Source organism: Drosophila mojavensis, unplaced genomic scaffold, assembly GCF_018153725.1.
Source record: "Drosophila mojavensis isolate 15081-1352.22 unplaced genomic scaffold, ASM1815372v1 contig_74, whole genome shotgun sequence".
NCBI classification, from domain to species: Eukaryota; Metazoa; Arthropoda; class Insecta; order Diptera; family Drosophilidae; genus Drosophila; species Drosophila mojavensis.
In genome coordinates, this window is record NW_025318899.1 from 22,836,993 (window position 1) to 22,861,967 (window position 24,975).

General features: G+C 40.4%; 10 protein-coding genes and 2 long non-coding RNA genes across 16 annotated transcripts; 6 read left to right on the forward strand and 6 right to left on the reverse strand.

Annotated features, from left to right (window-relative positions):
• Positions 1-181: 181 nt before the first annotated feature.
• Positions 182-606, reverse strand: LOC26528435. Its single transcript, XR_004364291.2, has 2 exons — positions 504-606; positions 182-433 (listed from the first exon to the last, which is right to left on the reverse strand). It is a non-coding gene; the product is annotated as an uncharacterized LOC26528435 (long non-coding RNA).
• Positions 607-1,850: 1,244 nt separating this feature from the next.
• On the reverse strand, positions 1,851-2,222 carry LOC26527857. The gene is made up of 2 exons (XR_004364257.2): positions 2,121-2,222; positions 1,851-2,063 (listed from the first exon to the last, which is right to left on the reverse strand). It is a non-coding gene; the product is annotated as an uncharacterized LOC26527857 (long non-coding RNA).
• A 232-nt stretch (positions 2,223-2,454) lies between these two features.
• On the reverse strand, positions 2,455-3,581 carry LOC6583379 (nuclear envelope phosphatase-regulatory subunit 1 homolog). Its single transcript, XM_002009013.4, has 2 exons — positions 3,348-3,581; positions 2,455-3,271 (listed from the first exon to the last, which is right to left on the reverse strand). Exons 1-2 carry the CDS (start codon positions 3,439-3,441, stop codon positions 2,973-2,975), a joined length of 393 nt encoding a protein of 130 aa, XP_002009049.2. The 5' UTR covers positions 3,442-3,581; the 3' UTR covers positions 2,455-2,972.
• Positions 3,582-3,715: 134 nt separating this feature from the next.
• Positions 3,716-6,893, forward strand: LOC6583380 (histone-lysine N-methyltransferase E(z)). 2 transcript variants are annotated; one of them, XM_015162838.3, is made up of 8 exons: positions 3,716-3,899; positions 3,962-4,660; positions 4,716-4,876; positions 5,040-5,054; positions 5,372-5,469; positions 5,533-5,713; positions 5,792-6,358; positions 6,415-6,893. In XM_015162838.3, exons 1-8 carry the CDS (start codon positions 3,790-3,792, stop codon positions 6,822-6,824), a joined length of 2,241 nt encoding a protein of 746 aa, XP_015018324.1. In that variant the 5' UTR covers positions 3,716-3,789; the 3' UTR covers positions 6,825-6,893. The 2 variants fall into 2 exon arrangements, with proteins under 2 accessions (XP_015018324.1, XP_002009050.1); XM_002009014.4 differs by lacking the exon at positions 5,040-5,054 and having other exon boundaries at positions 3,717-3,899.
• LOC6583381 (chromosome transmission fidelity protein 8 homolog) lies at positions 6,806-10,410 on the reverse strand. The gene is made up of 3 exons (XM_002009015.4): positions 10,287-10,410; positions 7,266-7,389; positions 6,806-7,206 (listed from the first exon to the last, which is right to left on the reverse strand). Exons 1-3 carry the CDS (start codon positions 10,304-10,306, stop codon positions 6,901-6,903), a joined length of 450 nt encoding a protein of 149 aa, XP_002009051.2. The 5' UTR covers positions 10,307-10,410; the 3' UTR covers positions 6,806-6,900.
• Positions 7,490-10,184, reverse strand: LOC6583382 (general transcription and DNA repair factor IIH helicase subunit XPB). The gene is made up of 3 exons (XM_002009016.4): positions 10,039-10,184; positions 8,132-9,978; positions 7,490-8,073 (listed from the first exon to the last, which is right to left on the reverse strand). The coding sequence occupies exons 1-3, from the start codon at positions 10,088-10,090 to the stop codon at positions 7,531-7,533; spliced, it is 2,442 nt and encodes an 813-aa protein (XP_002009052.3). The 5' UTR covers positions 10,091-10,184; the 3' UTR covers positions 7,490-7,530.
• Positions 10,411-10,526: 116 nt separating the features above from the next.
• Positions 10,527-12,733, forward strand: LOC26527272. 3 transcript variants are annotated; one of them, XM_044009479.1, is made up of 9 exons: positions 10,527-10,856; positions 10,913-10,996; positions 11,065-11,212; positions 11,267-11,398; positions 11,468-11,916; positions 11,990-12,000; positions 12,057-12,204; positions 12,265-12,364; positions 12,421-12,733. In XM_044009479.1, the coding sequence occupies exons 1-5, from the start codon at positions 10,686-10,688 to the stop codon at positions 11,545-11,547; spliced, it is 615 nt and encodes a 204-aa protein (XP_043865414.1). In that variant the 5' UTR covers positions 10,527-10,685; the 3' UTR covers positions 11,548-11,916; positions 11,990-12,000; positions 12,057-12,204; positions 12,265-12,364; positions 12,421-12,733. The 3 variants fall into 3 exon arrangements, with proteins under 3 accessions (XP_043865414.1, XP_015018325.1, XP_043865415.1); XM_015162839.3 differs by having other exon boundaries at positions 11,468-11,856; positions 11,917-12,000; XM_044009480.1 differs by lacking the exons at positions 11,267-11,398; positions 11,468-11,916; positions 11,990-12,000; ... (1 more) ...; positions 12,265-12,364; positions 12,421-12,733 and having other exon boundaries at positions 11,129-11,212.
• Positions 12,734-13,359: 626 nt separating this feature from the next.
• On the forward strand, positions 13,360-14,145 carry LOC26527342. Its single transcript, XM_015162841.3, has 3 exons — positions 13,360-13,553; positions 13,617-13,848; positions 13,904-14,145. Exons 1-3 carry the CDS (start codon positions 13,452-13,454, stop codon positions 14,143-14,145), a joined length of 576 nt encoding a protein of 191 aa, XP_015018327.1. The 5' UTR covers positions 13,360-13,451.
• A 141-nt stretch (positions 14,146-14,286) lies between these two features.
• Positions 14,287-15,205, forward strand: LOC6583383. Its single transcript, XM_002009017.4, has 4 exons — positions 14,287-14,397; positions 14,458-14,541; positions 14,593-14,740; positions 14,799-15,205. The coding sequence occupies exons 1-4, from the start codon at positions 14,287-14,289 to the stop codon at positions 15,107-15,109; spliced, it is 654 nt and encodes a 217-aa protein (XP_002009053.2). The 3' UTR covers positions 15,110-15,205.
• Positions 15,206-15,793: 588 nt separating this feature from the next.
• LOC6583384 lies at positions 15,794-16,654 on the forward strand. The gene is made up of 4 exons (XM_002009018.4): positions 15,794-16,052; positions 16,121-16,224; positions 16,284-16,434; positions 16,493-16,654. Exons 1-4 carry the CDS (start codon positions 15,890-15,892, stop codon positions 16,609-16,611), a joined length of 537 nt encoding a protein of 178 aa, XP_002009054.2. The 5' UTR covers positions 15,794-15,889; the 3' UTR covers positions 16,612-16,654.
• On the reverse strand, positions 16,575-17,396 carry LOC6583385. The gene is made up of 3 exons (XM_002009019.4): positions 17,159-17,396; positions 17,014-17,097; positions 16,575-16,952 (listed from the first exon to the last, which is right to left on the reverse strand). The coding sequence occupies exons 1-3, from the start codon at positions 17,261-17,263 to the stop codon at positions 16,656-16,658; spliced, it is 486 nt and encodes a 161-aa protein (XP_002009055.2). The 5' UTR covers positions 17,264-17,396; the 3' UTR covers positions 16,575-16,655.
• Positions 17,397-19,124: 1,728 nt separating this feature from the next.
• LOC26528551 lies at positions 19,125-19,680 on the forward strand. 2 transcript variants are annotated; one of them, XM_015162844.3, is made up of 4 exons: positions 19,125-19,213; positions 19,268-19,351; positions 19,416-19,484; positions 19,543-19,680. In XM_015162844.3, exons 1-4 carry the CDS (start codon positions 19,153-19,155, stop codon positions 19,599-19,601), a joined length of 273 nt encoding a protein of 90 aa, XP_015018330.1. In that variant the 5' UTR covers positions 19,125-19,152; the 3' UTR covers positions 19,602-19,680. The 2 variants fall into 2 exon arrangements, with proteins under 2 accessions (XP_015018330.1, XP_015018329.1); XM_015162843.3 differs by having other exon boundaries at positions 19,416-19,680.
• The last annotated feature ends 5,295 nt before the right edge of the window (positions 19,681-24,975 follow it).

The window sequence follows — 24,975 nt, forward strand, 5'->3', positions numbered from 1 at the left end:
ATTTTTCTTTATTTTAATTTAATAATTTTTCTTTTCATTGGCCTTTATTGTCCCTATTATAACCGACTAAGAGGGCAATCAGACTTGGCCTTTGTCTTATTTAATACGTTATTTCATAGGATTTATTGTAGACCTATTCTATGATATATGATCTAGCCTAAATTGAAAAGACTTTTAGACATTTTGTGGATTTTCAAAAATATTCTGGCTTTATTTTGAGAAAGGAGCGCTGCACGTTGCACATTGCATAGATTATGATGCTCAGCAATGCAATGCTGAGCTGTTTAACCGCAACAGGCTTTGGGTGCTTCCTTTCCTGGTTCCTTTCCGTTCTGCGCAGGGCCTGCGGCACGGACGATCCTCTGATGTACAGGATCTGCGGCTATAGCATGCTCATGATGATCATGAGGTCCATTATGATCATGGCTATCAGCTATAATTAAAAAATTGAAATTGAAATGATTACTCCGCAACAATAAGTTGAGCCAATTCCTTCGACTTGCCTGCCGACGTGCTGAAAACGATGGCCATGAGGAGTGCGAGCAGGAAGAAGACCTTCATCATTGAGCTTGGATGGCGAACAAAGTGGTACTATAAACCGAGAGTGGACCGCAGTCTATATTTATAGCAGTCGTCCATGGTTATGTAAATATTTCTTAATAAGATTTTTACGACTAACATTTGGCATCACAAATCCCACTTTGTTACAGCGTTACAGGCAACTAAACAAATGCATTCATTAACAAAACAGGTGAAAAATTGTTAATCAATAAGTTATATTGGAGAGCCACTCGTACTCATGCACTCGTATAAAGAGTTTATTTAGGTATTTGCAGTCATATAAAGTGCACAAATATATATAGATAGATATATAAATTAAATTATATATTTACATATATGTATATATGCATATGTTGACTCTTCATTAATTTAGTACTCGGTCAGTATATGTTCTATTCACTTATGAATGGAATGAAAATGTGGCTTGGCCAAAATATGTATGAAGCACAAAAAAGGATAACACTATCCTCAGTATGAAGTTAATGGTTTTTTATATCTTCATCTGCATCATTAATCATTAAATGGTATATTATTTTAAATTAGTTAATCAACCCTTAGATTCTGAGGTCACATAATTTTGTAAAGAATTTTAAAACTTATTTACTTCAAGTTATATATACATATTTATAGCTTCCCGGATTATGATTTTACATGTCACAAATTATATTATTTTAATAAAATAAATTGCATATTATTAATTTTAACATCATGTCAAATAATCCAGACTAGTCAGTCCATTTGGACATGATCATAATAATAATTTAAATCAATTTTATAAAAAATGGAGTACGGAGTCTTCTGGGCAGTTTAATAATGTATTTATTTTTAGTTATATACATTAAATGTAAAATATAATATACATATTTGCATAGCTGGTATAACGGAGACACCCTTAACTGTTTCGTAAATATTTCATAGAAATTTAGTATTTATTTATTGAAGTAGGTTTCGAAGTAGCTACATCCGCATTATTTCACTAACTTAATGGAATATATGAAAAAGTTGCAAAAACCTCAAAAGTCTATTAAATCAGGGAAATATACACATGTAAAGGATTCGCATTCGTTAAGGCAATTGCGAGACAGGAAAGTCTGCTCCAAGTCTCAGACGGTATGCGCACCTATTAACTTTACTAAACTAATAACACTATTTTAACTTAAAATTTTTAAGTGTTAGCCAGTTGTTTAGTATTACTATTTTAGTTTCGTATAGGGGAAGGAGGCGTAAACCTGTTGGAGCCATGCAAGGCAACCCCAAAATGCAATTAATCAATTGAAAAGTCTTTCATATGGATTTTCAAAATATTGCTTCTTTATTTATATATTTAATTTTAATACGTAGCGGTAACTTGGAACAGCATTGCGCTGCCATGACCATTGATGCATTGCATCAGCCGCAACAAGCCTCAGGCTTCTTGTGCTCGTGTACGGCGTCCAAGCTGCTCACGAAATTCTGATGATGTCCATGTTCAGCTGCGTCCTCCGCGTGCTCATAGTTGTGGGCTATAATTTAAAGTGGTGATACAAATTGAGAAATATCTAAATGATTTCAGGACTTGCCTGCAGACAAGCTGAACACGATGCCCAGGAAGAGAAAAGCCAGAAAGAAAATCTTCATATTAATGCTGGAATGCTGGTCGAGTGGTAAATGTAGTACGATCGCATGGAGGGCTTCAATTTATAGTCGATCTTGTAACTTACACTTGGCACGACTTGCTTTTTTTTTTTGAACAGGTGAAATTATAATTAGTAAATAGGAATACCCACCTCGTAATAAATCAACTGTTGCTTATGAGCAATAATACTCGTAGTCTTGAATCTTGAGTACGTACATTTGTACCAGTATATTATATATTGGTTCTGTTTCATTAGTAACTAAAAGACGCATATGAAATAAATTTAAAAATTTATTATTTGCATAAAAACTAAATAATCCTTTACAGATATGAGAGCCTATTGTTGAGCAAAGGACCTTAAATCATTATTATATTAAATTTGTTCAAATATTTGAGTTTCTTAGGCAAAAATCGTGTCAACAAAAATTTATTTCCAACCTCAACCTCCGCGTAAGGCCAATGGAGAATTTATATACATACATCATGTCGACCTGTAAGCTGAGCAACAATTATTATACATATCATTAATTTGGTTGCGTGATCCATAAATCAATTAATTATATTTGTTTCTCTGCCAAGCGTAGCCAGCGGTACATTGTACAAGTGGAGTGTTTTTTGTTTGTATAATTTAACCAAACGAAAGGTGTCTCACGGTGATAAGATTAGATTAACTTGGATTATATGCATTTAACTAAGGTTTTCAGATGCGAAAAAACGATCAGTACGGAAGTGTGCATCATCAGGGTCTAAATGGATATCAGCAAAGCAGACTAATTGTGATTGTGTCTAGAAAACTTCATGTATTGCATCCATTGTTATTACTTTGCCGGGGCTTTAATATTAACTTTCCAGTATGCGGTTCGAGATCCAGGGCAAAATCGGTTAGCACTGACCGCGTACGAGACGTGATTATCTGTGGCGCCACAACCAGCTTCTGTATGCCAAATATAAAGAGGATTATTAACGTGACTGTGGCCACTGTGAAGATTGGGTGTATCCATAGGGACTCGGTTAGCGGCACGACGGTTGTGCGCGGGTCTTTCAGCCAATACCAGGCACTGATTGCCGTGCATACGGATAATGCCGATAATATGACTGCGATGATAAGAAATTATATGTGATTATATATGTATTCGCGACCGATCTAATCAGGGAATTATTTGATACTTACTGCGCCAGCGGTACGTGGGTGGCCTGTATGATGAAACCACCTCGGTTAGTCGCCGCTCGAATGCCTTTAAGTCCTCGCAAGCTGATGGTTCCATCGCGCCAATTTCCTCGATGCTCGTGGCTGCTTTTATGTGTTTGAATTTGTCCAGCTTATATTTGTAATTTTTTTCCTTTATTTTGATAAGATTTCACATTTAATTTGTTTTTGTGTTGTATTTCCTCTTAAATAATGCCAAATATAAATACCGAAAAATTAATACCATATACTAAACAGAAAAATGTCTTAAAATTAGTGCGGGATAAGCAACGAACAGCTGATAAAACGAATGTTGCTTCCTAGCACTGCTTTTCTTTCATATTCCAACACTCTTTCAAATGAACGACGTTGACTAACACTGTGGGAGTCCGCCATAAATAGTTTGCTGCAAAAATTTTGATCAAATATGAGCAGCAAAGAATGGAAGCGCGTGGTCAAGTTGGAGTATATGAAAATACGCCAGCAAAAGCGATACAAACGCGCTGACGAAATCAAAGAAGCATGGATCAAAAACTGGTAAATTAGCCGCACTAAAACACGTAACAATTAGCGTCAACTTGCTCCGTTTATCTACTTAGGGATGAGCACAATCACAATGTGCAGGATTTATATTGCGACTCGAAGGTGTGGCAGGCAAAGCCATACGATCCTCCACACGTTGACTGCGTTAAGCGTGCTGAGGTGACTAGCTACAATGGTCCCAACAGCGGGCCGCAACGCGTGCCCATTTGCGTGATCAACGCCGTCACGCCCATACCCACAATGTACACATGGGCGCCCACACAGCAGAATTTCATGGTCGAGGACGAAACTGTGCTGCACAACATTCCGTATATGGGTGACGAAGTGCTCGACAAGGATGGCAAGTTCATAGAGGAACTGATCAAGAACTACGATGGCAAAGTTCACGGAGACAAAGATCCATCTTTCATGGATGACGCCATATTTGTGGAATTGGTGCATGCATTGATGCGCTCGCACAATAAGGACTTGGAGGAACCTACAGCAACTTCGTCTGTTAAAACAGAGACTGCAACAACATCAAAAGTAAAGGAGGAAGACGAAAAAGATGTGACACCAGCAATATCAGAGCCAACAACAGAAGTTTCTTCAGCTGTAGAGGACGATAAAGAAGAATCGGCCAATGCAGATGTGTCAGATACAAAGGGCAAAGTAGAAAAAGTCAAAGAGAAACTACCATTCCCAGCACCAATCATATTTCAAGCAATCAGTGCCAACTTCCCAGATAAGGGCACAGCTCAGGAACTAAAGGAGAAGTATGTTGGCTTCTGCGTCATCAAAATTATATGCTTAATGTGTCTTCTCATTTAGGTACATTGAGCTCACTGAGCATCAGGATCCCGAACGTCCCCAGGAGTGCACTCCCAACATCGATGGCATCAAGGCGGAGAGCGTTTCCCGTGAACGCACTATGCACTCATTCCATACTCTATTCTGTCGACGCTGCTTCAAATACGACTGCTTCCTTCATCGTAAGTCGAATCTTTGTGTGTTGTCTCCAGTTGGGTTACTCTTAATAATGTTTTGTTTTTGCTTTTTCTCTTTATTTGGAAAACAAACAAAATTTGTTGCAAAATATTTCTTTTGTCTAAAAAAAACTCTTAAATTTTGTTAAAATAAATAACTGCAATTTAGGTCACCATGTACAGGGTGAGTCGTTGTTGTAGTTGTTGTTCTCGATAACCACACGCACACACACTCATGCCGCCTAGGCCTAAATGTCGCCTTGCTCCACATCATCATCAATCTTTCCTATATATATTTAAATTGTTAATGTCTGTGGAAATCGGCAGAAATTGTCTTGTGTAAAAATTTTCTTGGTGTTTCTCGCCTCATTTCGTGCGGCTTTTGCATCCCTCGTTAAGTAACGTATCTGACTCATGCTCTAACCCCGAATGTCTCATAGTCATGTCTTCTCTGTGATCCCCATCGAGCTGTGCTACATATGTTTACGTTTCCATTCACAGGTTTGCAAGGACACGCTGGTCCCAATCTACAAAAGCGTCGCTATCCGGAACTGAAGGCCTTTGCTGAGCCATGCAGCAACTCTTGCTATATGCTAATAGTAAGTCGCAGATTTCAATAATGTGAACAATTTGGGTGCTTATCATCATTGTCTTGCTGATAGGATGGGATGAAGGAGAAACTGGCAGCAGATAGTAAGACGCCGCCCATAGATTCTTGCAACGAGGCCAGCTCTGAGGACAGCAACGACAGCAACAGCCAGTTCAGCAACAAGGACTTCAACCCCGAGAACGGCAAGGATAATAGCATAGCTGTCAACAGTGCAGAAATTAACTCCATAATGGGTAAGCTTACATTTGTCGGAAGTCAATGAGGTGCCCTGAAACTAAGCAGTTTCTGATTTAAAACTCATTCCGTTCTAGCTGGCATGATGAACATAACCAGTACGCAGTGCGTTTGGACTGGCGCCGACCAAGCGCTCTTTAGAGTACTGCACAAGGTGTACCTAAAGAACTATTGTGCTGTTGCGCACAACATGCTTACGAAGACCTGTCGGCAGGTTTATGAATTTGCGCAGAAAGAGGCGGCCGAGTTTAACTTTGAGGATCTGCGCCAAGACTTTACTCCGCCGCGAAAGAAGAAGAAGAAGCAGCGATTGTGGTCTCTGCATTGCCGCAAGATACAGCTTAAGAAGGACTCGTCATCCAATCATGTGTACAACTACACACCCTGCGATCACGCTGGGCCTTGTGACATGAACTGCTCCTGCATTCAGACGCAGAACTTTTGCGAGAAGTTTTGCAATTGCAGCAGCGATTGCCAGAATCGTTTTCCAGGCTGCCGTTGCAAGGCGCAGTGCAATACGAAGCAATGTCCTTGCTACTTGGCGGTGCGAGAGTGCGATCCAGACTTGTGTCAGGCTTGTGGAGCCGATCAATTCAAGTTGACCAAAATCACGTGCAAGAATGTCTGCGTCCAGCGTGGATTGCGTAAGTAGCGAGTCCTTAAAGGACCATGTGAATATCTCTAATCTATTTCTTCGCAGACAAACATTTACTGATGGCGCCGTCGGATATTGCCGGCTGGGGCATTTTCCTTAAGGAAGGCGCACAGAAAAATGAGTTCATATCAGAATATTGCGGCGAGATAATCTCGCAGGATGAGGCCGATCGTCGTGGCAAAGTATATGACAAGTACATGTGCTCATTTCTGTTCAATTTGAACAATGACTTCGTAGTGGATGCCACGCGAAAAGGCAACAAGATTCGGTTTGCCAACCATTCGATCAATCCCAATTGCTATGCCAAGGTCATGATGGTCACCGGGGATCATCGCATCGGAATATTTGCCAAGCGCGCCATACAGCCAGGCGAGGAGTTGTTCTTCGACTACAGATACGGACCTACCGAACAGCTCAAATTTGTGGGCATCGAGCGTGAAATGGAAATCGTTTAATGTGCTTACAAACAATTATATACAACAATACTTATCTACTCAACTAAATACATATTGACGCAAAATCAATCCACATTTACACAGTTTTGGCCACATTGGCTATGATTGGCTTCGGTCGGGCCTTAAAAATGAGCTTCTTCGTGCATATGGCACGCACAGTATATTCGGTTCGCTGGCGACTCTTATGCTCCAGTGCCACTGTCTCATCCAGCAGCGTTCGTTCCGGTCCTTCGGTGGTATTCATGGTGCTTGCGTCCAGCGTTGCATCAGTCGTGTTGAGTAGTTGGCGCCCTTCATTAGTTTTTGACTTCTCCAGAACTGCAAACGGTTTCTCCAGCTTCTGCTCGCGTCCTTGCAGTATGTGATGGCCTATTATTAGTATCTGAAATCAGTAATGACGCATGTCTATGAGAAGATCTTTTAATAGCTAAGGAAACTTACGGGCTGCCCATATTTGTTGTAGTACAGATCCCCTATGAATTGACCGTGCATGCTTTGATTGCTGCGCACCTCTAGATCACCTTGCAGCTCTATGATGGCCCACTCACCACTGCCGGCGCTGTGGCTAAAAAAAGAAGCAGATTACATTATAGCTTAAACCTATATAAAAGTCATCTATAGTATATAAAGTACATTTTAGTCTAAGCGTGTATAGAAAAACAAGGTTTTACGACTGAAATACGTTTATTCTGTTGTGCACAGTGTCTTATCCCCTAAATTTCTTAAACAAAGGATGTACGTTGCCATTATTCTTGCGCCGATGCTCATAGTAGACGGCATCGTCACCACCTGACATTGAACTGAGTCCGCCCATACGTTTCGCGGTGCCAGAACCACCTGGACGATAGCCTGGCTCGCCTGGCACTTTCTCATCCTCACAGTCCAAGTCGGAAGCAGACAACACCAACTGCAAGAGCTGACCCTGCTCCTCCTGTGTTCCATACATAAGGTCAGTTTCAGTGTCCATGCCTTTAAGATGTGTGATGACCTTATAGCTATAGCCCTGATTCACCAGGAACCGCTGGCGCTTGCGAGAATAGCTCATCTCCATTGTATCCTGCGAGACGAGCGTGTAAAAGAATGCATTATATTCCTCGGCAATGGCTCCCTTCTTGGCGCGCAGAATACGACCCAGTCGCTGTGCTTCCTGGCGTCGTGAGCCGCCGTGCGATGAAATCTGAATTAGTACGTTCGCCTCGGGCAGATCAAAACTAGTATCGGCCACCTTCGATACAAAAATCGTGTTGACCTTTGAAAAAAGAGTGTTAAATTAGTTGCACTTCGATGGGGAACCCATATTCACATACCTTGGCATTAAACTTGAAATTCTGTAGAATTTGTATACGTTCATTCTGAGATGTTGGACCATAGATGAATGGCTTGTTCATCTTGATGGCGTAGTGCTTCAAGGCGAACACATTGTCGGAAAAGACAATAGTCTTATCGCCACGCTTCTCGTGGTATTTAATAAGGAATTGGCAGCTGCGGAATTTGGAAGGATTCATCACATAAAGTAGCATTTTCTTGGAAGTTTTGGTGGTTAGATATTCGCGATAGAACTCCGGCGACATGGGACACCAGACCTCGGCACACTGTACGCGTGCTATGTAGCCCTTCTTTTGTAGCTCCAACCAGTTAGCTTCGTAGAGCTTGGGACCAATCAGAAAATTCAGATCTGCAATTTTATCATCCTCACGCAAAAGCGTGGCTGTCAATCCCAGCTTGCAGTGGGACTGCACAATGGTCAGGACACGTCGGAACATCTTTGCGGGTATGGTGTGCACCTCGTCCAGTACCATGATACCCCATTCCTGCTCCTGCAACCAGCGCATCGTCTGCTCCGCCTCCCATGAACGCTTCTGTGTGTGCGTTATCATGGAGTATGTAGTAACCAGAATGCCACATCCCATGGGCTTATCTTTTGCCTCCGAGGTGAAGCGACAAATCATACTATCATCTGCAGTGGACCACATCTTAAACTGCTGCTTCCACTGTTCCACTGACACGCCGCTGTTGCACAGCACCAGGGCGCGTTTTCGCACAGTACAGCAGGCGGTGACACCCACCAAGGATTTTCCAGCGCCGCATGGCAGCACAATTACGCCAGAGCGGGCTCGCCCGTTGCCAAACATCTTGCGCAAACTCTTTTCTTGGTAAGGACGCAGCACTGCTGCTGGCTTAAGGTCAATGTTAATATCCGGATTATTGGTATCGTTGCGGAAATCATACTCTGCCAGCAACGGATGCTCGATTTCAATGCAACGCTTCTGGATAAGCTCAATTTTTTCCTGAGCAACCTCAAAGGACACGGTTTTAAGATTGGCTTCGTCCTCGTCCTCCTCTTCCTTGTCGATCTTCTCGTAAAAGTCTGTAATATCCTCGGGAACCGCAACAGTTGTAGCTGCACCCTCGGCGGTAGTCCCCGGTGCACCTGCTGCTCCTGCTGTTGTCGCTGCAGAGGTGCTAGCTGCGTCTTCTGCTGGATTGTCGCTCGTGGCTGGCAGCTTGGTACCGAACTGTGTGATTGCTTTGCTATCCATTGTGCCCTGTATAAAGCCTTCACCTTCGTTGCGTATGAGTCGGCAATTCTGTATGACCGGATCTTTGAGCAACTTTTGCAGCACCTCCGGATGCGGAGACTCGATAAAGTATTTGTTATGCTTCAGCACAAGCTTCACCTTTCCATACGACAGCGTACAAAGGCGAATAAACTCCAATATGCCCTCGGGAATCGTGGTTTTGCTCAAACGTTTCAGATACTCTATAATGTCGTGTGTCTGCAGTCCCACAGACACAGCTGCGTACAAGCTGTACGCTGTCAGCTTGTACTCGTGTATGTGCTCGGGCCGGCAGACGGGCTCCGAAATAGCAATGAGAAAGTCATGGGCATGCTTGTAGACCGGCGAGAACGATTCAAGGAACACATGCCCGTTCGGTGCCACCCACAGAGGGCGATTAGCGTGGTCTGGACGCAATTGCATCTGAGCACGGTAATCCTTGGCTCCGTATTCGTCTGTGTTGATGTTCTCGTCATTAGTTTCTGCGTTTTTGGACGCAGCACCTGGCACGCCGTCCGCCTCGCTCACGCAGTCCTGGCTGTCATTATCATCGACCAGTTGGGTGTAAGCCTCATCTTCTGCGCGACGCTTCTTAGCTGTGAACTCGCATCAGTTTTACCGGATGATAGGAATACTCTGACATTATTGACTCTTACCAAATTTATCGCTCGAGCCCCGATCTTTTTTAGACTTTTTCGGTGGACCCATTGTGAAATTGTTTGTCGGTGAAACTTTGTTTCACAAATGAAACAGCTGTGTCCAGTGTTGCAAAGTTAAAAATAAAAGCGAAAAAGGCGCGAGAACACACGAGAGCTGGCAACTGTTCTATATGAGCGATGTTGTTTGCTTCAAAACCCTTATACAACTATATTTATTGAACGAGTAATCTTATTAGGTAACTTACGTTTTGACGATTATTGGCATAAAGGCAGCTTGTTTATAAATTTACTTGAGAAACTCTATTTTCCACTTGTTTAGCACAAAGCAATTGGACAGCGTGAAACAACCGTATTGACACTTTTAGCACTGAAGCTAACATTTATAAGCGTTGCCATATCAGCGAGCAAACATCTGTTTATGTTATATTAACAGACGGTGTAGAGTAACGGTTTGATTTAAATTTGAGGTGCATTTTCTGTATCCTACTCGCCCATACAATCGAACGAAACTTGTTTTCTATTGGGCGGGATCTTGAGCCCTATACTTATTTATGTTATACTTTAATGATAGATAGTTCATGTGCTTTGTCATATAACTCACATTTATGTAAAATATCTACAATTCCACTTCTTAACCCTGAATCATGGCCGTAGATAAGAATAAAAAGAAAACAACTACCAAGGCAAATATAAATTCAAGACTAACGCATTTCCTTCAATCGAGTTTATGGCAAATATGTCTCCTGATCGCCTTATGCGATTTGGGACATGCGCTTTTCTTTGTTGTCAATGCGACCATTTCATTGCTCACGAGAGTAAGTCAGACATTTGAATGAACTTAATTAGGCCGTTAAAAACTATTAAATATTAGTTCAATATATACTCCACATTGGCTCTTATGGGAACTGTATTTTGGGTGCTTGTCGTGGTGCTATTAATCGTTGGCCTCACGATGGTAAGTTTATTATTATTGATATCATAAACATAATATATCTACATCTGGTATAATATATTACAATCAAGCGGCGTCCTCTATTAGTTAAAATCTGGCTTATCTTCTCAATAATTGGTTTCATTGTGGATATAGGATTTTCAATATGGGGCATCGTGTCTTCTGTAACAGTGGATGTGGATCACCTAAAAGAATTTTCCATTATATTTGTGGGAGTTTGTGCGTGAGAGTCCATAATTTTTGGATACATAATATATTTTATTTTTTTTCCAGTTATCGAAAGCATCTGCATATATCTGGTGTATAGGTACTATTTAAGTATGGACCCGTGTCGGCTTGTCGATGAGCCCGAAAGAGGAAAGAAAAGAACCACAAAGAAGAATCGGGATGACAGGGCGTGTAAAGGTAAAATAAAACGTTGGATTTATCATAATTGAAATATATGTTATATATATATATATATATGGTTTATAGATAGCCAGAGGAAGCCCAAAGCGCACGAGAAAAGAACAGTTAAAAAGAAACCGGAAAAGAAGAAACCTACAAAAAAATAAACAGTCTTCCTTCTAGTCTTCTCAGCAAAATCCATATACCAATCTTATGTATATAAATATGTCGTAGTAGACATTGTGTCTACTCTCTCAGTAAATATATTTTATATAAATTTTCCAAAACATTTTTTTTTTTCAAATACCTTATTGGATCATACGATGGAAGCTCAATCTGAAAATATTGCATATGACGAGACCTCTGGCAGTTCGGGTGGAATAAGTTTGGTGCAAATCTGTTATTTAATTGCAATAATTGATTTGGCCCAGTCACTATACTTTTTGGTTCAGTCAATCGATGATATGGGTTGGAATGTTTGTATGCGATTTGATTAGGTTTGCTTTGTATTAATTGAGGCCTATCTGAACCCCCAGGTTGGTATTTACTCAATTGTTGTATTCCTAGGCTCGATATTTTGGATTATTATGGTTATACTGCTTTTAATAGGTCTATGGAAGGTAAGAAGTTCAAAGATGCAATATTCAAATTTAATAACTGAATTCAATTACTTTAGCATCGTCTTCGGCTAATCTCCTGTTGGCTGATATTTTCGATCATTGGCATTATTGCGGATATATTCATTTTTATTTGGACGATTTCCGTATCCGATTACGTAGACTGGCCGCAAATTATACAGTTCACCCTCTTATATTTGGGCATAGGTGACGTAAAAGCAGATTTTGTATACTGTTTTCATACAATTTAACCCTCACTTTCTTTAGTTCTTGAATGGTTATGCATTTATATTGTCTACAGATATTGTTTGAGTATCGTGAGAGTTCAGTTCGACGAGGGTAGCTCGAACAAGAAGAAATGGTTCAGGTTGTTATTAAGCTAAGCTACCATAATTCAGTAATAAATTATCTGATTCCATACAGCTACTCACGTAAGGACCCTCAGAAGACTCAGAATACAATACGGGAGTCTCAAGAGCCTGTAGCTAAACCTGAGCATAAAGGAGATACTATAATTTACATCGGTGCCCCGAAATGAGATATCTAGAATTGATTTGTAAAGAAATGTTATATTCGTATAAGCTCAGATGTAACACTAAACCACTTATACAAAATTCTTCCACTGCATTGGCTTTTATAGATCGTTTCAATTTACTGCCTAGCTCGTGTGCCAAAATCAATTCGAATCTGCCAGCACAAACAATAATAATAATTGAGTTTGATAGTTGTCTTTTTATCTGTTTCTGTTTCTTTTTCTCTCTTTTGGCAATGTCTATCTATCACGGAACTCCGTCCCGAAGGAGTCACGTTGTCAATGGGGCCAAATCTAATCTCAAAACGGCCCAGAGGCGGCAGCTGACAAAACAAATGCCGTAAATGAAAGATGGCCAGAAGACTTGTCGCAAATCAGCACAATGAACGCACAGTGGTCGAAACCTAATGAAACTTGTTCATTTTGAAAACATTTTTATATGATTAGGATTATTGGATATGCAGAAAATTGTCAGATATATTTAACTAATGAATCTCGTTGCTTGTTGCATTTTATTTTATATATAGATATATTTGAATAAATTTATTATATATAATTCATATTCCATAGCTGATTTTCTATGTTAAATTTTAAATTAGTTCTATAATTAATATGGATATGTCTAATTTTACCACTCAGAGAGTCTTATTAGTTACATATAAAATAACATTAATTTGACATTGATTATTTTTTAATTTTCCTATATCCTTTCTCATAGTTTCCATGGTATAGACAAACTGTCTCAAGGCCTTAGCTTTTCACAATCAAATGCCATTGATTAAGAAGTTGAGTTGCCAACAAACAGTATCCGCTTCTCACACTCTGCTCTATTGAGAATACGTGCTCATAATCATTATAGCTTTGATTTAGTGCACAGCCTTGCCCTCTGTTTCAACTCGAGCTCAGACGCTGGCTGTTTGAAATGGAGAAATATTTGGTAGTTTGCAGCTACGCGATTGCAATTCTGGATCTATTGTCCGCTGTGCTGTTCGCCAGTGTTTCGTGTATGTTATACATACAGCACGTAAGTTGTAGTTGTAGTCGCGCAGGATAGGGTCTAAGTCGAACTGAACTACCTTGTCCACAGCACCATTGGACGTCGCTGGCAGCGCTGCTGTTTTCCTTCGTTTGGATCTGCATCATTATTGTTCTGTTGTTGGGTATTTATCGGCGCCAGTTGAACTTCGTGCGCTACTGGTTGGTTTTCACCTGCCTGGGCATCATGCTGGATGCCCTGCTCCTACTCTACGGCTTGACTCTGGCGGTATCCATAAACTGGGAGGGCGTTAAGATAACCGTTATGCCCTTCATTGGCTTGGGTAAGACTGTTTTCCGAACGCCTTTGCAATCAAATGTTATCTTGGCCCATTACAGCCGTCGAAATGACTTTCGTGTTCATTATATATGTCTTTTACCTGGATATGATTGAGTACGAGCAGTGGATACCACTGGGTGGCAACAGATTTGAAGGCGGCCGCAGCTCCAAGTACAGCAAATTCACCTCCAGTGGGGAAACACAGCGTAGGGAGCGCAAGCGTCTGAAGAAGATGTACAAGAAGGAGGAGAAAGCGGCCTTTAAAGAGCTGCACCGTAAGCTGCGTAGAGGCCAACATTAATGACCCTAGCCAGCCCACCTGCTTCTCTCACCACACCTACGATAATTTATGCTTTTCTGTCAACCCGGGCAAAATGAAATGGGAAAGTAGGCCAAGTGCTTATGGTGCTCAGCATTCCCAGATATCCTGTCAAATGTCGTCATGCAGCAGGACCGGGGCTCACTCCTTTATTGTGCCTATGCCATAGCCGTTTTCGATCTACTCTGCGGCGTGCTCTTCGCTGCATTCAGTCTGACCAAATGCTCGTCACACGTAAGCTCCGATATAGAATACGCGTCAGAGTATAATATATGTATATATTCCTTATTGCAGTTGAGCTGGCTAGCCATATTCGCGGTGTGCTTTGCTTTGTTTTGGATAACGCTGATTGCTCTGCTCATCTCTGGCATTTATTGGGTAACTTTGGGTTAGTTTCCAATATGAAATAATTTGATTTTTGCGTTGCAGCGTAATTCGACGTTGGTGGGGTGCTGGCTTGTATTCTCATGCGTGGGCATTGCTATTGAGATTTGCCTGCTGATTTATGCTTTCGTCAGCAAGAGCACTTTCCAAGTGGGAATAGCTGAAAATAGTCTGATTCTGCTCCTTGGTTTATGTGAGGTGCAGCTCTCCACAAATACATACAGTTTTCTTCATCTTGATGTCTTTTACAGTTGTTGAAACAATTTTTGCCCTGATCATCTATATGTTTTATCGAGAACTCCCGGAATGCAGCCCTGTTGTCCAGGATAGAAAGCCGCCTTGTTACAGAGACCCACCGCTGGAGCAGGTTCTGTCGCCGCCACAGGAAGCGCCGCGGCCAAAGCTGGACCCAGAACCAGAGGCAGACGCTTGCACTACATCGCCTAATCGAAGCAAACGTTCCTACAGGTGCAACATCTTGCAAACTAGATCCATTACAAGTCCCTACACCTGCGGCTCGAAGCGCAGCCCATATTGGTCTCCTGTGAGGACCGTAAAATGAAGAACCTGATGATTGAAGCAGCGACAGCAAGCCAATGGTCATAAAGCTGATTTTGAGTTGATTTATATTTTTGTAATAAACGGGTATTAAGCTATATATGAATGAGTTTCACTTAAGATGAGGCTCCATAGCTATTGGTGAAGCGCGATTAAGCTGGAATCAGTTAAGTCTGCGTGTTTTGATTATAATTTTGTGTGGATGCGAGTTCATAATCTTACTTTTGACTAGCCAGCGAGTGCTTTAATATTATTCCATTTAACATGCCGACACACATCTACATACACACACACTCACATCCACAGCCACCCATTTGGCAATGTTAAAAACAAAATCCTTTTAAAATAATTTGCACTGCAGCAGCAGCAGCAAAAAACACAAACGAAAAACCATTGCGGAAACGGAAACAGCAACTCAGAACTCGAAGCTGGCGCAAGTCTGGGGCGAGCTCTTGTCTATTTATGCAAAAAATGTGTGCATAAATACATATACATTTATACTTATAATGCCAGGCTGATGAAATACGTGCACATGCATACGCCCGTACCCACACACACACGCACACACATTTACGTGCCTCTCCTGAGTCAAATATAATTTACTTTTTCGCGCTCATTTCGCACGCAGTCAGCCCGTGCAGATCCGCTGGCTGGCGCAAAATCAAGAGTTTGCAGCAGTTTTAACTTTAAGTTTTGTATGTCAACAAAAAATGAGAAAGAGAGAGAGAGAAACAGAGAGAGAAATACGAGTTGAAGAAAATACAGATTTCGATGCAAAGCGAGAATGGTGAGCGCATTGAATGGCTTTGGCCTGGCCATTGGTTGCATGGACATCATAGGAGCTTTGTTCTTTGAGCTGATGATTATTTTCATGATGCGCCAGAGCAAAGCCAGAAAAGCAAACCGGACAACAGCCAGTGAGCTGGAGCAGTCGACGCAAGTGACAAGTGAGAGTCAGAATGGAATGCATCAAGAGAAGCCAGCGCCAGCATACTAACTCTAACCAACTTTTCAGCGCTCTACAGAAACCGCCTAAGTCCTTGGATGCTGGGGATTTACCTGCTCCTATTGAATGTGTGGATAGCTGTGTCAATGCTGATGCTCGCCGGGATCATATTGGTGGGTAGTCCGACCTTTATTCAAATGCGTATCCCACTCACTGAGAGCGCCTTTCGCAGCAAAAGCCACAGCTGCTGTTGTTCTGGCTTATCTGGTGCGCAGGAGGGCTGATATTCGACTTTGTGTATGTGGTGCTATGGATCCTGGAGCTGCTAGCGGGCGATGCCATTGAGGCGCTAACCAACATCCTGATATCATTGCTGACTATGGGCAAGTTAAGCATCCACAGCTACGATCTACGACCTAATCTAATTCCCGATCCCCTCAGCTGTCGAATTCGCCTTCATATTTATTGTCTACCACATTTACATTAACTTAAACCATCCCCAAGCTGGACAAGTCGCTAGGAATCCTTTGCCGCGCTTCTCACAATTTTTATTATTTTAATTTAACAAAGATTTCCGAACAATAAAAGCATTTGTTCTGCGTAGTTACTTCGATTTCAGCTCATCTGCTTTTTGCTCCGGCTGCACGCCGTACAGCCTAGTTTTCTTTGGTTCTAGAGACTTGAAGAATCTGTAAACGATCAATATAATTCCAATACGAGTCAGCACTTGACCAATGATGGGCCCATACACATCGGACAGCTCCGTAAAAAACTCCTGCTTGCTCTTGTTGTGCTCACTGAAATAGTATTCGTATATAAGGATGCTAACGTCTATAACACTTTGCCATTTGATTTGCAAATAGGCTACGACCAACCACAACCGAATCGCGAACCTGTAACGCTGTTTGTGCGATGCATCATGAAGATAAGGTATGCATTAATATATAGCAGCTTGTACTTACGCCAATGACACCAACGGCGAGAAACCCAAAGGTAATGAGTTTACACATGGACTGAAGTATAATCGTAACATCCAACATATCAAACTGTTAAACATGAAATCCTTTACATGTTGTTGACTGATCGCCTGAATTCTGTTTGTCTTACCTTCATGATTTTTGCGAATTTGATCATCTGAACCATAACAAGGAATGCCGCGGTGACCTCATAAACTAGCGCCATGTAGGCAGAACAGTTAATAATCACCGACATTTTGGTTAATTGTAAATTGGTATTGTATTATATGTATATAAGTTGGTTCGTTTGCTCAAAAATTGATTTGAATTGTGAACACATTTGAACACACAAATATTTCTCAGCTCCTACTTGCTGATTTAATATCAACAGCCTGCTGACTGTTTACAACACCTTAGCGAAATTTCATTTTCACAGCATAAATTTCATTCACAATCATTTTGAACAAAACCTTTCACCCCTTCCCCTTTATAAATATTATATATGTATAAAATAAATGATCAAAAGACTTTTCCGAGGTAGACTATTTACACTTTTTATCTTGCTCCATTTTTAATTGGAGTCTCTATAGTTGCTTTGTGCCTCAAGTGGCTTGCTTGTACATAGTTTTTAAATGTCTGGCCCACGGAAATTGATTCATTTCCGCCTTGTTGTTCAGCACTTCCTGCCGGAGTCTGGCGCCGTCTTATGGAACAGACACGCACGCAATCAGCTCAAAGCTAACACAGTGGGTAATCCAATATTTAAATGTCGGCTTAGCTCCAATCAAATTCTCATGGCAAAGCACAGTGAAATCAACGGCATTGTCAAATGCCAAACTGTCATTTGCATGTCGCAGCTAAGCAAAAATACAAAATAGATTTTTATTCTTTAATAAAGAGTGCTTAGACCACTTATTGGGTGCCTTTAGCTCCACTCCGCTCCACTCCACTGCGCTCCTCGCCATTCCTCGAAGAGCCACTGGCTGGCTGGCTGACTGGCTGTTCAAATTTATTGTTTGCAAATTGAAATTCTTGTCGACACGCACGAGCAACTGCAAAATCCATTGGGAATGCCGGGCACCAGGCAGCGCCTGCTGTCCTCTTAGCTGATCCAAGCTTGTCAACCCGGGCAACGTCCTTGCTGGCCTCCTCTGGATGGCTGGATGGCTGAATGGGCAGCAGCTCATCATGCCTTTTTAGTATTTATTAAGATTCTGATATGCCAGGCAGGCAACATATTTCCAAAAAATAAACAAATATTTTATAGCTGCGTTAATACAGTCTTAAGGGAAATCGCCGGGCTCCCCAGATGTTCATACAAAAATAAGTGCGGCAAATACCTTTCTCAGAGCTTAAATAAATCCAATGAAATTTCTGTCAGTCTGATTTTTCTCTGACAGTCTTATGTTGTGGTTACGCGGAGGCTTTGAAAAACCCTACAGATTGCAGTTAAAACTTAAAAATTTTATATTAAATCTATGTTTAATGAACTATCACGTTGACTATTAGGCTATCATTCTCCCCTTTATTTTAAATAAGTTCTTTGTGACTTGGCGTCAATTTCTTACACAGAAGTTCTTCCAGTTACTCCATTGTTATTTAGCTCGAAATGCGCCTTGTTATACCCTTTATAATTGCTGCAATAATTTAATAATTATAGAATTAGTTGTTTATATTTTTGCTATACTTAAATTTTAACAATTTAGGCCGCATGATTTATATTTTTGCTTTAATGAGCTTTCGGATCAAGAATATACTACGAAACATGCATTGCAAGTTGTTGAGTTCAAGTAAGTGATGTTAAGTGAGTATATTCTCTTATAATATATGTTAGATATCCTTTAGAGTTTTATAGACTCTCTTACTTTTAGGGATATTTATAATACCACTATTTATATTAATATTCAACTCATACACACACAATTATTAGATTGATCCACATATCATAGTTGTGGGGTAACTGTTTGCAAAGTAAAGCAAAGCTCTTTGTTCTGTTACTGTGTGGGTGAGATTTGTGCTTATAGCTCTCAAGAGAGAATGCAAGCAACGATATTGGCTTGCTATAAATCTCTTTACGATAGCGTAAATCGTGAGCTTTCCATAAATAGAGCTAAGCTGCATTGATTTCAGTCAGTATTGTTTAAGATGCAGGTTCTTTCGCTGTTATTATTGTTGTTTGCTTCCGGCACTGTTTCGGGCTCTTACGGCAAGTAAAGTGTATTAGTTTCATGACTAATATGATGAATTTGCAATATTTTAGGCGAAAACGGTAAAATATCTGGCGCAGGTGTGGATTCGAGCAACAAGTTATCGAGCAAACTAAATGAAGGGTATCGATTCAAAGGTATAAATTAAATATGTGTCGATTTGAATAATGTGACTAATATTAAATACCATAACTCCTGCAGGCATTGGCAGTTCAAAGGTCGGCAACCAAGTGGAAGTCGTAACCATTGCAGTGAGTGTAATACGTACTGGTAAGAAGCCACGCCGTAGACCTACACAGCCTGCTGATGGCCCTTCACCAATTTTTAGAGTACACCAATCAGCACCAGTTGGAAAGTGAAAATCAATATGCATATATGCCTGATTGAATATGAATCTAGCTCACGCGTGAGATCTCAAATGATATAATGATCGAAAATACTAAACAAATATATTGTATTAAGAGAATGTCCTCTTATTCGGCTTAAATATTAGAGGAAAACACTTCAAATCTTGGCTGTTCTCGAAGTCGCAAATGAGAATAGAATTTTATTGGATAACTCAGCCAAAGCATATGCACTTTTTAGTGCATTTAGCTGAACGATAATTGCATTTTGCTGCGATGTCTGGTGCCGCTGGGCAAAGTGTTGTAGTTGACATAGCTTTTAATAGATCGATACGTTCCGATTGCGTTGTTTTTCACTTGCCTTGCACCGCGCCAGGTGCGCTGAGAAAGTAACTGAATTGGAATGTCTATGCAGGAAATTGATTGATTTCCGTTTGGTTGAAGACAGTCGCGTCGAGATTCTGTGAGCCACACTAACAATATGAACTCAGCGAACAACCAGTACAAGCTAAAGTAACATTGACACCCTCAAGCCATAATGTTGGTTTGCAATTAGCCGTTTATGTGGCCGGGCACTTTGTTGCACTTGCAACCCAATATTGTCTATGGTAGCTGTGCGTGGCTGCGGCCTGCAGCTGATATGCTGGCAGCGAGCATAAACTCTGACAAAACATATAGCAGGGCGCATATGGTTTTTGCCAAAAACAAGCAAAGCCTGGGTGGCTGGCGATGCGTGCTCGCCGAGGCAAGGGCAGCCAGTTGCCAGTTGCCTGGACTGCTATTTGGTTTTGTATATACATATATACTTTGTATATACAAATATATATATATATATATTATTTTCGCAGTCATTGGCAGTGGCTTACGGTGCGTATGTGTGTTGCTAAAAGCATACGATTCACTTGTTACATGCTCAATTAAGCCAGAAATGACAGCAGAGCCAACTAAAGTCACGCTTTGTATAGCTTTAAATTTGGCGCATAACTTAACGACCAAATGCATACTCACAGACATGCACAAATTGTCCACTATATGTGTGTGTGTGAAGTGCATGGCACAGAGCCAGCTAAAGGGTGAGTCCTTTTTTTAGTGTGCGGATGTAAAATAGTTTTTAGTGGAAAATAGCAACTTGAACATTTTCATGTATGAAATTCTTGCTACCTTTTGCATGTTTAGAATAATTTAATATATACATATATATTTTGCATATGATAGATTTTATTCGTATAGAAATTAATATACATAGCTGATTAGAATATTTTGGTCTAATCTTGTCAATTCAGGCAAGCAATATACATAGCTGGAAATTATATATTTTCAGTGGGTGTGGTATTCAAGTGGCGAGAGAGGTGATTCAAAAGGAAAAATAAATTGTAGTGTAACTCATTTATACTATTTATCAAAACGGGATTTCGTCTTACTTATATTTTCAGATATGTAATTCTATTCAATTTAATTTGAACATTGTTTGTTATTTTTAGGTAAAGGAAAATGGATGAAAAACCTTTAGCTGCGACTTAAAAATAACTTAAAACTAGAAGGGAAGGCACTTTGAACTTTATTATATAGAAATAGTAATCCGTACCTTGAGTTAAATTTGATTTTGTAATTATGCATTTGGCTTTTGAGTGAGTGATGAGCTCATCAATTAAATACTCGCTATTTTATGCAGATATAAGGCTCTCTGATATCGTGGTAGATTGAGGATCCTTTTTAATATTTTATTTTGAGCAGCTTAGAGTTTTCTTAAACGTGTTAATGCCGATGTGTTCCATATTTCAGCTCCATACATCATCATGGAAGTATAACAGATTTGTTTGTTTTCAGATATATATTCAGATATTATTCAGATATTATTCAGATATATTAAGGCAATATCGTAATAAATAGGTACACTATTTAACAATTTTTCTGGCAGTAAAGATCTCACCTTAAGTACATTTCTTTGCTATTGGGTGACGCTCTAGCAGACGCCTATCAAATAGCCTGTCAAGGCACATCCAAATATTTTTGAAGCGGGCTGTTTTGTTGTGCTTTAACATTAGGGTTCATGGCAATTAAACAATTTAAAAAGATGTCACCATAATTAGAGCCGCATCCCTTTGTCCTAAGTTAATTATCGAGTATGCAAAATTGCTTTGCCAAGTCGAGTAGTACAAAGCGGCTGGCAATTAGCGCTGCTCGGCATGATGCAGACTTGCTAATATGCTTAGTCAGGCCTCGTCCTTTGGCAGAGTGACGCAGGACACGTGCAAAATACACACACACACTCAAGCATAGAAGCACACCAATACCAGGCCATACCGATGTTTTGTTCTGGGTGCAAAAAGGCTGACATTGTTTTCTAGGACATACTCGTAGTGAAAAGTTGTGTCTTGGCTTCAAGTTTGAGGTGACGTTCTGAAGGACGTGACACATACACTCATGCACACATACTCTCATGCACACATTGGCACACACTAGGAATTGCAAATCAGTCGCCTAATGTGTACATAATCAGTCATGTCGCAACATGTGAATTCCATTAGTGAATACACGGCTCAAGCAAACAAACGAGCATTAATCAGCGCAGGACGACGAAGAAAATGAGTGCGGGAAAGTGAGGCCATGTAGCGGGCAAGCAACGTAACAGCGTAAGCTCCTGACCAGCAGCGTTTGCTGCCGCCAGCAGTATAAGCTTTCTTCCTTATTTATGTTTCTTTTTTGTCTAGCCATTTAATTATGCACACATACATCTGGCATAGCAAGGGGAAGCCTTCTGTAGCCTACTTAAGAACAGAAGGGGTCACCCACACACACGCATACACAAAGAGGTTGCACCCACACATATTAACATGCGAATTACAAATTGCCCCAACTACCTTGATTTATCTCCCGATATCAATGCAATGCTGCAGTGGCACTGAAAGCCGACGTCTTATTAATATGCCATTCATTTGGCCGCTTCATAGTTCATTAAAGCAGGACCTGAGCGTCCGAGCAGTGCATCCTGGCGCCAGTACTGGCCGCAAAGTGCAGCCAGCAAAAATTATGCGGCTCGTTTGCCACTGCCTTGTTTGTTGCTTCAATCCATGGACAGCACGAAGCACGAAGAGCTGACTGCTAGCAGAGCTCTGTCTCTGGCTCTGGCTCTGGATCCGGGCCATTCGTTTATTCCTTTGTTCTCATTTATTTGCATGCCATTTGCTTTGCTTTCTTCTCTGTTTTCATTCTCTGTTTGTGTACATGTATGTCGGTTGTTTCTTCGGTCACGTTTGTCAGGACACCAGTTACTTATGACTGCAGTGTGAATTATTAATATGCATTGTTTGACTACGTTCCACGCTTTATATATATATATATATATATGTCGTGTCAGTGCGATATTACACTGTTGAAATTGCAATTAGATATCTTGATATCGTGTTAATCGATTGATTTAGTATTGTGGTGCAATTAAAGGATGCACTGCCACTAAGAGAGAGACAACAATAGCTGTTGCTGAACGTAGTCCCGGGTGTCGCTGGGTGAGAGCGAGACGGCTAGTCATGCCGTTCGCAGCAGGGTCGCTGTGCTTTCGATGAACAAGAACATGCGACCATGATTAGAACTTTCGAGAGTAGAAGAGAAGACAGTTGGTCAATGACTATTGAACGAGAAAGAGCATTAAAAGAGTTTAGCGACACACCGGGAATTCGTTATTACGCGCAGCTATGATGGAAAACCAGAATGAGAAACGTAACGCCCCGACATATATATATATTTCCAATATTTTTGTTCTTCAATTAACTGGGTATTCAAGAACAATCTTCAAATACAAAATTATATTTATAATTATTTATTATTTTATTGTATTTATTTTGTAGGTAAACAATTTTATTTTTTTAATTAATCAAAACAGAATATTGGTTATTTTCAATTCTATAATTTTTATCAGACTAGTATATTCTTCAGAATAGTCAAGATCGTAGTTATTTTATTTTGTAAATATGCAACATAGCCCTGAAGCACATACATACTCTGTATAAGAGCAATATAAAACATTTGCTTATTTACACTTCCTCTGTGTTGGGATCTCCGAATTGCACTCTTAATAACGAATTCGTTTTTTTATGGTTTCCGGCTTATAGAACAGCAAAGAAATTGGCAAGGAAAGCGAAATCGCAACGAGCAATTCTTTAATCATGTTGTATGTGTGTGTGTTATTTTTTTTTTTTTTCTTTTTAAAGTCGTGTTTGATTTTTTTTCGAAAAGCTGTTGCTTTTTCAGTTGCTGTTGCTGATGCAGCATTGTTGCTTTGTTAACCGAGTCAAGTCTGAGACAGCTTCCGTTGCTGGAGCCGCTGTTAATGTCGCAACAGTTGCCATTCCAGCTCTACCGACCTCTACCTCAACCACTGTCACTGGCATTATTCTGTCTCTGTCGCTGTTGTTGTTGTTGCTGTTGTTGTTGCTGTTGCAGTTTCAGTTGATATTTGTGCGCCAGGCGTAATTAGTGCTCATGGCATAAGGCACACTTCCTCTACGCGGAGCTCCTGTTGTTCTATCTGAGCTGAGAGCTGCCATCGCTCGTATTGTGGCACTGCGTTGCCTTCCATTCGTAATCAGTTTTTGCAGGTTCCAGCGCTTAGTTCCGAGGATTTACGCACTGGCCAACGGCAGAGGGCAGCCGCATACAATCACGTTACACCGACGCTCTTTTTGTCATCACGCTGCGGTCATTGTTGCTCTTGCTATTTAAATTTGGTTCATTAAAGCTCTATTCAATGAGCCAATTAAACCAATATTTGGGTTGAGCTTTTCAAAGGGAAATATTGTTAGCTTTCAGCACGCACAAGTCTCGAATTAAATACATACAATAAAAGATAAATAATCAAATCTCTTTTAATTAACATTTTTTATAAAGATAATATTTTTGGCAACAGTGACTGCCAGTTGTAGCGATCTACAATTTAATTTATATTAAAAATTTTAGATGACCATAATTCAGTTTATTATACAACATCTAATTTTCTGTAATTTCATATATATTATAGATAATATTTTTTACAAATTCCTTTTTATTTTACAGTGAAACCTAATTTGCTCCTAAGATCTGTGCAAAACTTATTGCAGTGACGTACTATTATCTAATATATGTCATTAAATAAAGTCTGGAACATTGTTAAATATTTAATTTAATTCAACAAATGAATTTCAAAGTGAGCTAAGATAAACTATGGATTTTCATTAACATTGCTGCTGTCTTGAGATTTTCAAAATTAGTTTTAATGAAATGTGTGCTTTATGCGTATTTGAACAAAATCGCTTCACAATTTCTGTCACTGTTAGCTGACTAAATATGAGACACATTTCCAGTTGTACACACAATTGCCTTGGGCTCCCTTGCTGATTCAACTTTCAATGCTAATTGGCTTTTGGCAACTTTCGCGACTTCAA

Bases quoted from the DNA above. Each gene is read 5' to 3' on its own strand.
- LOC6583379 (XM_002009013.4), bottom strand. From the start codon at position 3,441: ATGGAACCATCAGCTTGCGAGGACTTAAAGGCATTCGAGCGGCGACTA. The intron at 3,272-3,347 runs GTAAGTATCAAA...TTATCATCGCAG, and splicing joins ACCCACGTACCGCTGGCGCA to TCATATTATCGGCATTATCC.
- LOC6583380 (XM_015162838.3), top strand. From the start codon at position 3,790: ATGAGCAGCAAAGAATGGAAGCGCGTGGTCAAGTTGGAGTATATGAAA. The intron at 4,661-4,715 runs GTATGTTGGCTT...CTTCTCATTTAG, and splicing joins GCTCAGGAACTAAAGGAGAA to GTACATTGAGCTCACTGAGC. The intron at 5,470-5,532 runs GTAAGTCGCAGA...TCTTGCTGATAG, and splicing joins ACTCTTGCTATATGCTAATA to GATGGGATGAAGGAGAAACT.
- LOC6583382 (XM_002009016.4), bottom strand. From the start codon at position 10,090: ATGGGTCCACCGAAAAAGTCTAAAAAAGATCGGGGCTCGAGCGATAAA. The intron at 9,979-10,038 runs GTAAGAGTCAAT...GCGAGTTCACAG, and splicing joins GGGCTCGAGCGATAAATTTG to CTAAGAAGCGTCGCGCAGAA. The intron at 8,074-8,131 runs GTATGTGAATAT...CTTTTTTCAAAG, and splicing joins ATTTCAAGTTTAATGCCAAG to GTCAACACGATTTTTGTATC.
- LOC6583381 (XM_002009015.4), bottom strand. From the start codon at position 10,306: ATGCCAATAATCGTCAAAAC. The intron at 7,390-10,286 runs GTAAGTTACCTA...TTCTTTTTTTAG, and splicing joins ATGCCAATAATCGTCAAAAC to CCACAGCGCCGGCAGTGGTG. The intron at 7,207-7,265 runs GTAAGTTTCCTT...TACTGATTTCAG, and splicing joins ACAACAAATATGGGCAGCCC to ATACTAATAATAGGCCATCA.
- LOC26527272 (XM_044009479.1), top strand. From the start codon at position 10,686: ATGGCCGTAGATAAGAATAAAAAGAAAACAACTACCAAGGCAAATATA. The intron at 10,857-10,912 runs GTAAGTCAGACA...ATTAAATATTAG, and splicing joins CCATTTCATTGCTCACGAGA to TTCAATATATACTCCACATT. The intron at 10,997-11,064 runs GTAAGTTTATTA...ATTACAATCAAG, and splicing joins TAATCGTTGGCCTCACGATG to CGGCGTCCTCTATTAGTTAA.
- LOC26527342 (XM_015162841.3), top strand. From the start codon at position 13,452: ATGGAGAAATATTTGGTAGTTTGCAGCTACGCGATTGCAATTCTGGAT. The intron at 13,554-13,616 runs GTAAGTTGTAGT...CCTTGTCCACAG, and splicing joins GTATGTTATACATACAGCAC to CACCATTGGACGTCGCTGGC. The intron at 13,849-13,903 runs GTAAGACTGTTT...GGCCCATTACAG, and splicing joins TATGCCCTTCATTGGCTTGG to CCGTCGAAATGACTTTCGTG.
- LOC6583383 (XM_002009017.4), top strand. From the start codon at position 14,287: ATGCAGCAGGACCGGGGCTCACTCCTTTATTGTGCCTATGCCATAGCC. The intron at 14,398-14,457 runs GTAAGCTCCGAT...TCCTTATTGCAG, and splicing joins TGACCAAATGCTCGTCACAC to TTGAGCTGGCTAGCCATATT. The intron at 14,542-14,592 runs GTAACTTTGGGT...TTTGCGTTGCAG, and splicing joins TCATCTCTGGCATTTATTGG to CGTAATTCGACGTTGGTGGG.
- LOC6583384 (XM_002009018.4), top strand. From the start codon at position 15,890: ATGGTGAGCGCATTGAATGGCTTTGGCCTGGCCATTGGTTGCATGGAC. The intron at 16,225-16,283 runs GTGGGTAGTCCG...CGCCTTTCGCAG, and splicing joins TGCTCGCCGGGATCATATTG to CAAAAGCCACAGCTGCTGTT. The intron at 16,435-16,492 runs GCAAGTTAAGCA...CGATCCCCTCAG, and splicing joins GATATCATTGCTGACTATGG to CTGTCGAATTCGCCTTCATA.
- LOC6583385 (XM_002009019.4), bottom strand. From the start codon at position 17,263: ATGTCGGTGATTATTAACTGTTCTGCCTACATGGCGCTAGTTTATGAG. The intron at 17,098-17,158 runs GTAAGACAAACA...CATGTTTAACAG, and splicing joins AATTCGCAAAAATCATGAAG to TTTGATATGTTGGATGTTAC. The intron at 16,953-17,013 runs GTAAGTACAAGC...TCGCACAAACAG, and splicing joins TCGCCGTTGGTGTCATTGGC to CGTTACAGGTTCGCGATTCG.
- LOC26528551 (XM_015162843.3), top strand. From the start codon at position 19,153: ATGCAGGTTCTTTCGCTGTTATTATTGTTGTTTGCTTCCGGCACTGTT. The intron at 19,214-19,267 runs GCAAGTAAAGTG...GCAATATTTTAG, and splicing joins CACTGTTTCGGGCTCTTACG to GCGAAAACGGTAAAATATCT. The intron at 19,352-19,415 runs GTATAAATTAAA...TAACTCCTGCAG, and splicing joins TGAAGGGTATCGATTCAAAG to GCATTGGCAGTTCAAAGGTC.